The 11,002-nt window shown below is 45.5% G+C and overlaps 1 protein-coding gene across 1 annotated transcript in view; it reads right to left on the bottom strand.

The window, feature by feature from the left end:
* Positions 1-284, bottom strand: part of RHOXF1 (Rhox homeobox family member 1) — a 779-nt gene extending 495 nt beyond the window's left edge. The window contains exon 1 of the mRNA XM_032391408.1: positions 50-284. Within this exon, the coding sequence (XP_032247299.1) occupies positions 50-284 (235 nt within the window). The remainder of the gene's footprint in view (positions 1-49) is intronic.
* Positions 285-11,002: the final 10,718 nt, after the last annotated feature.

Genomic DNA, 11,002 nt, shown 5'->3' with positions numbered 1-11,002 from the left:
TTGTTGATGTCGCCTTCCAAGTTGATGTAGCCTTCATTGTTGATGTCACCTTCCAAGTTGATGTAGCCTTCATTGTTGATGCCTTCGTGGTTGGTGCTGCCCGCAAAGCCTGGATTTCCTTCCTGAAGGCGGCCGCCTTCAGCTTCTGCTGCTGCACCCTGCACAGATTCGGATCTCATTTCCATGTCGTACATTCCCAGCCAGTAGTTGCTGGGGTCATAGTAGTCACCGGGGTCATAGTAGTCACCGGGGTCATAGTAGCTGCCTGGGGGCAGAGGCTCCATGGCCGGGGTGAGGTGGAAGTACAGCGCTTCCACAAACCCTCTGGTGATTCAGAGCAGAGCTGCAGGCAGAGGCGGAAGCCGGTCCTCTTTTAGCGCCTCCTGTTATCCCTCAGGGTTTGGGGCGGGTTCAACGCCCACACACTCCCCCTTAGAAGATTGCTATTGGCTTTCCTTTTCCCGCCAATTGCGGTGGGCGGGACTTGCTTAGGCATGCAAGTGGCCGGGGCGTGGCCAAAATATAGGCACTAAGGGAAAGATGGGTGCTGGTAGGGGGCTTGGGTGTGTGGAGAATGGGGGCTCTAATTTACAGTTCAGTTTACCACTCCCCGACTTGACCAGAGTGTCAGCTCTGAGGAAGGGGCACTACTGGATTATGCAAACTGATTTGGGGGCAATGACTGGCGGAGGGGGTGTGGGGGGGAGAGATGGGGGCTTCACACTACCTACAGGAAATCTTTTGGAAAAGTTTGGAGAAAGGGTCTTGGTCCAGCTCTCTATATTTGGCAGCCTGCACACACCATAGGCTAGTAATTAAGCTAAAATGATTAACTGAGTTTCTGCAAGGACACAGAAAGCAGAGCCCGCCATGTTCCCAGGGGTGCCCAGAGTGGGATCTTGGTGCCGGCTTTACGGAGCATTCTGGGTAAGGTGCGTTCCACAAGAAATCCAATGTGCCCCTTGAAAAAGTTCAAGTATTCCAGATTTTTAGTGATGAATCCACATCAGAGTGCAAGTGTAGACTAGACCCCCCCCCAGTGCTTAGTGCACCCAAAAAACCTAGTGCATTTTACTAGCTTTGGACACCACAGTGGAGTATGCATCTTCCGTAGTGTTCCGCTCTGGCGTCTGTGGTAGCAGGTCCCCGATACAAGCTCAGCCGGTTCCCGTACTGGGCTCCTGGCATGAACCCAAGTGACTTTCCACGTTTGCCCCCTGCTGCTCCCTCTTTTCCGCCCCTTCCTCTCCACCCCTTTTCCTAAAAATATCAACCTGATCTCTTGCTCAGCTTTTTTTCCCCCACCGTGTGCTTCAATGTTATCTAACGTCCAGTCACTCATGTACCCCGGCTGAGTGTGGCCCTAACTCCATACCAACCATGCTAGTATTTACTTAAATCTTTTAAGCTAAATTTACTTTACTTTACTTTTTATTTTAAAATTCAAATGGAGCCCTATTCTAAGCAAAAGTAGCCAGGAAACTGGGGCACCTGGGTGGCTCAGTTAGATTGGGTCGATTTTTTTTTTTTTAAGATTTTATTTATTTATTTATTTATTTATTTATCAGAAAGAGAGAGACAGAGAGCAAGTACAAGCAGGGGGAGCGGCAGGCAGAGGGAGAAGCAGGCTCCCTGCGTAACAAGGAGCCCGATGTGGGACTCGATCCCAGGAGTCCGGGATCGTGACCTGAGCTGAAGGCAGCCGCTTAACTGACTGAGCCACTCAGGCGTCCCATTTATTTATTTTTTTTAAGATTTTATTTACTTGTCAGAGAGAGAGAGAGAGCACACAAGCAGGGAGAGCAGCAGGCAGAGGGAGAAGCAGATTCCCTGCTGAGCAGGGAGCCCGATGTGGGGCTCGATCGCGGGACCCCGGGATCATGACCTGAGCCGAAGGCAGACGCTTAACCAACTGAGCCACCCAGGCGTCCCTGCCTTGGTTTAATCATCTTTAAAATGGGAATAACAATTCTAACTACCAATCATAATGGGATGTTGTGAGGATTAATGGAGGTGATAATAAAAAAACTTCACAAATGATCATTCACCAAGCGGACTCACATTTCCACTGAAGCCCTGTACCTACAGTAGTCAAATTGTAGAATTTTTTTCTACATGAGCCCAAGAGGGGAGAGGATGTGTGTGCAATGAAAATAGGACATTTTCTTGTGAAAATAATACTCGTGTCTTTTTGCACATGTATGTGCTTCAGTCCATAAGCCTGTGTTGGCTGCTTCGTGTTCATTTCACTCAACAGATAGATTCTCTTTCTAGATCTAAGGCATTTTATTCCTAGGAGCCAGAAAATAATAATGCAATAATAGTTACCATGTATTAAATGCCTATTCTAGGCCCAACAGAGGGATGAGCACTGTAAAAGTTATAGTCACCAGCACAACAGAGTCTAATTCACATTTTACTTTCAGATTGCTCTGGCTTCCTAGTGTAGAATGGTCATGGGAGAGAAAAGATGAAAGCAGGGAGACAGAAAGCTAATGCAACATTCCACTTTCAGATAAGAGTGGTGAGGTTTAAGGCATGTGGGAAAAGTGAAAGGTTTGGGGATGTGTTTTTGAGGTGGAGTTAAGAGGATTTGCTGATGGATCGGATGTTTGGAGTAGAAGAGGCTACATGCATTAACTCACTGAACCCTCATGAAAACCTAATGATGCAGGCACTGTTATTATGCCCATTTTTCAGGTGAGGAAGTTGACAGGTTCACACAATTGGCCCAGGACACACAGTGAGTCAGGCTTTGGACCCACACTTTTTTTTTTTTTTTAAAGATTTTATTTATTCTTTTGAGAGAGAGAGAGACAGAGACAGAGAGAGCACAAGCAGGGGGAGAGGCAGAGGGAGAGGGAGGAGCAGACTCCCCGCTGAGCCAGGAGCCTGACATGGGGCTCGATCCCAGGACCTGGAGATCATGACTTGAGCCAAAGGCAGACACTCAACCATCTGAGCCACCCAGGCGCCCCTGGACCCACACACTCTTAACTTCCTCATTTTTTAAATTTAAATTCAATTTAATTAACCTATACTGTATTATTAGTTTCAGAGGTAGAATTTCGTGATTCATTAGTTGCATATAACAGCCAGTGCTCATTACTTCAAGTGCCCTCCTTAACATCTGTCACCATTACCCCACCCCCCCACCCACCTCCCCTCCAGCAACCCTCAGTTTGTTTCCTATAGTTAAGAGTCTTGCCTCTTCCCCATTATTACTGGCCTTTTCCTGCTCCCCACCATGTACCTCTCTTCCTCTTTCCTTTATTTCTTACGCTATTTCATTATTTTTTTTCTCCTTTCTCCCTCTTCCTTGACTGAGGATAAAACTCAAGGATCTCAGTTAGCCCAATGAGTGTCAGTTAGTTAAAGATGCAAGTGACCGAGTCCTGTCCTGTGGATTCCCTAGATGCTGTGAAGGGCTAAAGGCCTTTCCGTGTTCAGAATCACCATGAAGACCATGGTCTCCAGGACTGCCCCTGTTGCGAGGCTACAAACCCAGTGGGTCTATCACTCTGTTTAATGTGCCAAAAACATAAAATGAAACAAAACAAAGCAAATAACCAATATTTGTAAATACATACAGAAAGTTTAAAAAGAATATAACATCACTTCAGAGCACAAACAATTTTCAGAAAAATGAAGGGTTGTGGGGCACCTGGCTGGCTCAGTCGTCGGAGCATGCGACTTTTGATCTTGGGGTCATGAGTTCTAGCACCATGTTGGGTATAGAGATGACTTCAAAAAATAAATCTTAAAAAAAGTATTTTTAAAAAAATGTTAGCCTGATGCTAGTTAGGTTTTTGTAAACAGTGTCTGACTGAAATCAGGCTGAGAAGAGGAAGGGGTGGCCAGTTGTGTAAGTGAAGGGTCAGATTCTGTCTCTCTTTAAAATTTTGATAATTTGGGACACCTGGGTGGCTCAGACGGTTAAGCGTCTGCCTTTGGCTCCGGTCATGATCTCAGGGTCCTGGGATCGAGCCCCACGTCGGGCTCCCTGCTCAGCGGGGAGCCTGCTTCTCCCTTTCCCTCTGCTCCCCTGCTCCTGCTCTCTCTCTCTCAAATAAAGTCTTTATAATTTTTTTGATAATTTGTTCATAATAATTAATTTTGATTTTTTAAAAATTGTGCAAAAGGTATCATCTATCAGGAATCTTGAGGTTTTGATGTCCCTTAAATTTAATGTAGAGGAAAAAAAATCCCTAAAGCAAGACCTCAATCTGAATATTACCGAACTATATACTGGGAGAGCGTGGTGGAAGAGGAATTTATTTATTTATTTAATTTTTAAAAAATAAACTATACCCCCCAATGGGGGGCTCAAGCTCACGAACCCCAAGATCAAGAGTCGCATGCTCTACCGACTGAGCCAGCCACGCTGGCTCCTATTTAAATTAATTAAATAATTAATTTCTTTATTTTAGAGAGAGAGCGGGGTGGGGGGGCGGGCAGAAGGAAAGACTCTCAAGCAGAATCCACCCTGACCCCAACCCAGGGCTTGATGCCAAGACCCTGAGATCATGACCTGAGCTGAGATCAGGAATCGGAGATTCAACCGAGCCCCCCAGGCGCCCCGCGCCCTCCCAAGAATAGGTATTTAAAAGCACGCATGGATTGAAGGTGATGTATTCCACTTCCTCTACAGGCCAAATACTGAATATTTGTGGTTCGCGCACCTCAGAAAGGAGCTTGCCAAGATGCCTGCACGTGACTGAAGCCAGCAGCCAGGCTAGTATATCTGAAAAAGACTATTTGGTGAGAAATAATTAGCCATGTTTGGAAAATAAGTTTTGTTTTGTTTTGTTTTTTTAAAGATTTTATTTTTATGGGGCTCCTGGGTGGCTCAGTCAGTTAAGGTCTGACTTTGATTTCGGCTCAGGTCATGGTCTTGGGGTCATGAGATCAAGCCTGAGTCAGGCTCCACGCTCATCGCTCATGGAGTAGTCTGCTGAGATTCTCTCCCTCTCTCTCTATCCCTCCCCCGACTCGTATGTGCACACACTCTCTCTCTCTTTCTCTCAAATAAATAAAGTCTTTAAAAAAAAAAAAAAGATCTTAGGGCGCCTGGTGGCTCAGTTGGTTGAGCGACTGCCTTCGGCTCGGGTCGTGATCCTGGAGTCCCGGGATCGAGTCCCACATCGGGCTCCCTGCTCAGCGGGGAGTCTGCTTCTCCCTCTGACCCTCCCCCCTCTCATGTGCTCTCTCTCTCTCTCTCATTCTCTGTCTCAAATAAATAAATAAAATCTTAAAAAACATAAAAAAATTAAAAAAAGATTTTAGGGACGCCTGGGTGGCTCAGTTGGTTAAAGTGCCTGCCTTCGGCTCAGGTCCTGATCCCAGGGTCCTGGGATCGAGTCCCACATCAGCCCCCTTGCTCAGTGGGAGCCTGCTTCTCCCTCTGCCTGCCGCTCCCCCTGCTTGTGCTCACTCTTCCTCTTTCTCTCTCTGACAAATAAATAAAATAAAATCTTTAAAAAAAAGACTTTATTTTTAAGTAATCTCTACACCCATTGTGGGACTCAAACCCACAACCCTGAGACAAAGAGTTGCATGCTCCACCGACTGAGCCAGCCAGGCGCCCCTGGAAAATAAGTTTTGACCTTTGGGTCTTTGTGAGTGGAAAATGGGATATGCGAACCCCAGTTCATGGGAATTTAACATTACCAGAGGGAACATGATTTCCTTTAAAGAAAAAACAAAAAACAATGAAACTACTTTTTCTTATCTCTGTATACAGTTGTATATTTTACATATATAAAATAAATATATAAATTTATTAAAAGTACAATAAATATAAATTTATAAGTAAATAAAATAAAAGTATTTATATAAGTATTTAAATTTTTATATGATATGGATAACATATTAGTAATACATAAATGTTATATATAAGTACATATTTTCATATGTATATGTATGTGTATATATATATATATATTAGGGAGGACTTCTATGTGGAGACTCTCTATAAGATGGGAATAATAGCAATGTGTCTCTCATAGAATTGATGAGAGGAAGAGATGACATAACATATGTAAGTACCTGGCACAATGTCTAGCCACAGAGGAAGCCATCAGAAATGTTCACTACTGGAGCACCCGGGTGGTTCAGTCGGTTGAGCAGCCGACTCTTGGTTTTCAGCTCAGGTCATGATCTCAGGGTCCTGGGATCGAGCCCTGTGTCGAGCTCCGAACTTGGTGGGGAGTCTGCTTGAGATTCTCTCCCTCTGCTCTTCCCCCCACTTGTGCTCTCTCTCAAATAAATAAATAAATCTTGTAAAAGATGTTCACTACTATTATTGCATAATCCATCCTATCAGCACAGTAAAACCTGTGGAATATGTGGCATAATGGAAAGAGGCATGATTAGAATTACACACTGAAATATCTACAGATGGAACTATGTGATGTCTTGATTTACATCAAAATAATCCAGGAGCATATGCAAGTATGTTAAATTGATTTGGGTATTGATGAAACAAGGCTGGCTAAGAATAATTGTTGAAACTGAGAGATGACTACATAAGGTTGTGAGTCTCTCTGCTTTTGTGTATGCCTGACATTTCACATAATAAAAAACATGTTTTGGGTTTTTTTTAAAGTTTTATTTATTTAAGTAATTTCTGCACCCAACGTGGGGCTTGAACTTACAACCCTGAGAGAGTCACATGCTCTTCTGATTAAGCCAGCCAGGCACCCCTAAAAAACATGTTTTGTTTTGTTTTTAATTTTTTAAAAAGGTTTATTTATTCATTTGAGAGAGAGAGAGACAAAGCAGCAGCGGGGCGGGCGGGGTGGGGGTGGGGGCAGAGAGGAGGAGCAGAGGGAGAGGGAGAGAGAGAATCCCAGGCTGACTCTGTGCTGAGCTTGGAGCCCAATCTCACGTCCCTGAGATCATGACCTCGGCCGAAACCAAGAGTCCCACGCTTAAGGGACTGAGCCACCGAGGCGCCCAGAGCCACTCCTCTATTATATGAACACGACACAGTACACACCGTATATTATGTAATATATGATACACACACACACACACCCCTAATGCAAGCTGGATTGACTGTATCGCCCGACGGGGCTCTTCGCGAAATGTCCTGTGGCCCATCGCCCTTCCCGCCAGTCATCTCGGGCACCCGGCTGAGAAAAGCCACGGTCTCCTGTTCAACTTGGACGCCACGAGGGTCTGGAGGAACCGGGCGGAAGCACGCACGGGGTTGCCTCCGCGGCCCGTTTGCATGCACGCACACAGCCGCCCCGGCGCGGGCAGGAGCCCCCTCGGCGCCGGCCGGGCTTTGTCGACTTCCCTGGCACTAGTTGCACGTCTCCGCTTTGGGCCGATGCGTGGCATCGCGTTCTGGAAGCCCAGGCGCCCTGGCGGCAACAGGGGCTCCAGCGGCGGGTTCGCACCGCCAGGGGCGGGAGGCCTCGGGCTCCGGAGGGAAGAGTCTAAGAGTCCCGAGCGCAGCAAATCCGCCCGCGCCCCCCGGGGCCGCCGCTCCCGCTCGCGGTCTGGGAACTGGAATGGCCTGAGCCATCAGCGGGGTGGCCTCGATCAAGGATCCCCAAACCAGTCCTACCGCTCCCGCTCCCGCACCCGACTGCGGCCCTCTGTGCCCCGCGGCACCCCCTTCCCTTCTGTCGCGGCCGCTCCCCGCGCCCCTACGGGAGTCGGCCCCGGCCCCTGGCCGGGGCCCCGGACTCGCCTTCCTGGGCTAGGAGAGGGAGGGGGTGAGTGAGACGGATGCACCTTCGCCCTGAGGAGCCCGCCTACCTTCAGAGTCCCCTTCATAGTTCATCCAGTTCCGGAATGATCCCATTTAAGCGTTTTCTGCCTTCCTTGCACCCATTTTCATCCTTGTCTTCCATCCATCCACGTCAAGCCCTTATAAATCCTACTCCCTGAACTCAGGTCCCTTCATAAGGTGACCTGGCCTCCCACTCACCCTTCCACCTCCCGACTTGGAGAGGACACGGCCAGGCACCTCCTGCCTACTGGAATTTACTTGTTTTAATTCAATTTTACTTTCTTTTTTTTCCCCCAGCCAGATCAGATGAATCAACCCTGGCTATCAATGGGGTGACAGATGTTGCAGCCAGATCGCCCTCCCATCAGGAATTTACTTGTTTTATGTTATCTTCCCAGAGCATATTTTTTCGCCACTCGATTAAGCTCATGGAAGGAAGGAGCCCTTTTTTTACTTAAGTTTTTTATTTTAATTCCAGTATAGTTAACATACAGTGTTATATTAGTTTCAGGGGTACGATATAGTGCAAATCGGTACATGACTCAGTGCTCATCATGCTAAGTGTCCTCTAGGAGCCCTGCTTTATTCATCACAGAATTCGAAATGCCTGGCACTAAGTAGGCGCTCCACCACTGCTTCCGGAGGGACAACACAGGGCTGGGGTTTGAGATAATAACACGATTTGTAAATGCAAATTCTTTGTTGGGAGTTGGGGAGGGTGGAGAATAAGGGTTAAGGTAGCAGAGGAGAACAAAAAGAACTTCCTAAGTGCTCTATAAACCTAGCTGTTGTTCCTGTATAATGGTTAGTTATTGTTTCTACTATTATTGTTGTCATGTTCTTTTAAATGTCCTCACCTGGTGTTATTTACCAGCTTCTTCCCTCTCCTCTATTTCTGTGTCTATTTTATCTTAATTCTTTCAGCTTTATTGAGGTATAACAAATAAAAATTACAAATATTTAAGGTGTGCAACTTGATATTTTGATATATGTGTACATTGTGAAACAATTGCCAAAATCAAGATAATTAACATACATATCTATCACCTCACTAGTTTGCCTTTTATTTCTGGTAAGAACACTTATGATCCACTCTCTTAGCAAATTTCAAGTATCAAGACGGTATTGTTAACGTAATCACCATGGTGTACAATCTTCAGAACGTATTAATCTTGCATATATGAGATTCTCCAACATCTCCCCATTTCCCCTAAACTCCAGCTCCTAAAAACCATCCTTCTGCTCTCTGTTTCTATGAGTTGAATTCTTTTAGATTCCACATGTAAGTGAGATCATGCACTATTTGTCTTTTCTGTGTCTGGCTTATTTCATTCAACATAATGTCCTCCAGGTTCATCCAAGTTTTTGTAAATGGCATTTTCTAATTTTTTTAAGGCCAAATGATATTCCATCATATTTAAATATATTTAATTTAACTATTAAATATATTTGAATATATACTTTATATTTAAATATATTTCACCACATGGAGCCATGAACAGTGGTGATTTTACAAGTTTCCTGGTCCTAATGGTCTAATAGATCAGACACAATTTAAAGAAAACTCATGGCATTTTCCCCTTTACACCAGATTACAGGAGAGGAACCTGTTGTACCAGGCTCCAGACTGGGATTCAGTATGCCAATGATACAGCTTCCTGGAACAAACTTGCAGAGTCCATGGTGTCCTGAGATAGGGCAGAGAACGTAAAATCCGCAGCGCTTTAATTGCCACTTGCGACCATCAGCAGTAATAGTTAATTTGGGGCTATCTTTGATTTCCTCCTCCCCCTTCTAAGGCTAGAATTCTATATGCAAATAGCTCCCAAGAGTTCTCCCGTATTTCATCAGTACAGACACCATAAAGCATAGGTTCTAACATTTTTTTAAAAGATTTTATTTATGTGACAGAGAGAGCACAAGCTAGCACACTCAGGGGGAGCTGCAGAGGGAGAAGGAGAAGCAGGCTCCCTACTGAGCTCCGCACTTGGCAGTGGAGTCTACTTGAAATTCTCTGCTTCTCCCTCTCCATCTGCCCTTCCCCCAACTAGTGCTTGTTCACACGCACACTCTCTCTAAAATAATTAAAAAATAAAAAAATGTCAAGGTGCTAAATTGGCTCTTCTGCTATTTAACATATAGACTTAGACTCAGGGATCTCCACAGCCAAACCTGACGTTCCACTGATGAAAGCACTGTATAGTTTCAAAACTCCATGTCACCTTCAGCTGAAAAGAGTGTTCAGTCCATTCATTCCAAGCAAGAAATAAGAAAGCTGGCCACCATCCTGGTTGAGATGGGGCTGTGAAAAGATAAGGAAAGAGAGCTCATGGTCATGAGGTAGCTGTCCAAGAGTAGCAACCAAATTCAAGGTCAGAGATCGAGGTCCATTAGCCTCACCCTGCTCCTTCTCACATTCCTTCCCCTGAGAACCAGAAGAAGACCTTAACCCCTGGGCAATAGACAAATTATATATGTATGTATATATATATATATACATATATATATTAAGATTTATTTATTTATTATTTTTTTAAGATTTTATTTATTTATTTGACAGAGACAGAGAGTGAGAGAGGGAACACAAGCAGGGGGAGTGGGAGAGAGAGATTCAGGCCTCCCGACGAGCAGGGAGCCCGATGCGGGGCTCGATCCCAGGACCCCGGCATTATTACCTGAGCCGAAGGCAGACGCTTAACGACTGAGCCACCCAGGCACCCTTATTTATTTACTTTAGAGAGAGAGAGAGAGAGGAAGAGAGCCTGCAAGTGGGGGGGGGGGGGGGGACAGAGGGAGAGCGAGAGAGAATTCCAAGCAGACTCCCCACTGAGTGCAGAGCCTGACGTGGAGCTTGATCCCAAGACCCTGACAACATCACCTGAGCTGAAACCAAGACTTGGTCTCTCAGCTTAACCGACTGAGCCACCCAGGCACCCCGACAAATGATATTTCAAGTAACTCTTAATACTCCTTTGGCATTTCAGGGTCCTTTGCACAAGATTGCGACTTCTACATTTTTTGTTTCCCCCAACACAGCTAGGCGGTGGTTCACATGTAACATGAATAGGCAGTAATAAGAGCCACAATTTTCTGAGGGCTTACTGTGAAGCAGTACCGAGCTGAGCAACATGCACCAATTACCCTGAACCTTTTCTGCAGACAGGGAAACTAGCACAGACAGAAGTTAAATACCATGCCCAAGATCACACAACTGACAAGTGGCTGTAATGAAATTCAGTGAATTAAATATTCAATTCA

The sequence above is a fragment of the Phoca vitulina genome, unplaced genomic scaffold, assembly GCF_004348235.1.
Source record: "Phoca vitulina isolate PV1807 unplaced genomic scaffold, GSC_HSeal_1.0 scaffold62, whole genome shotgun sequence".
Classification (NCBI taxonomy): domain Eukaryota; kingdom Metazoa; phylum Chordata; class Mammalia; order Carnivora; family Phocidae; genus Phoca; species Phoca vitulina.
Note: the sequence above shows the minus strand (reverse complement) of the source record. Positions and strands in the feature narration are given on the sequence as shown.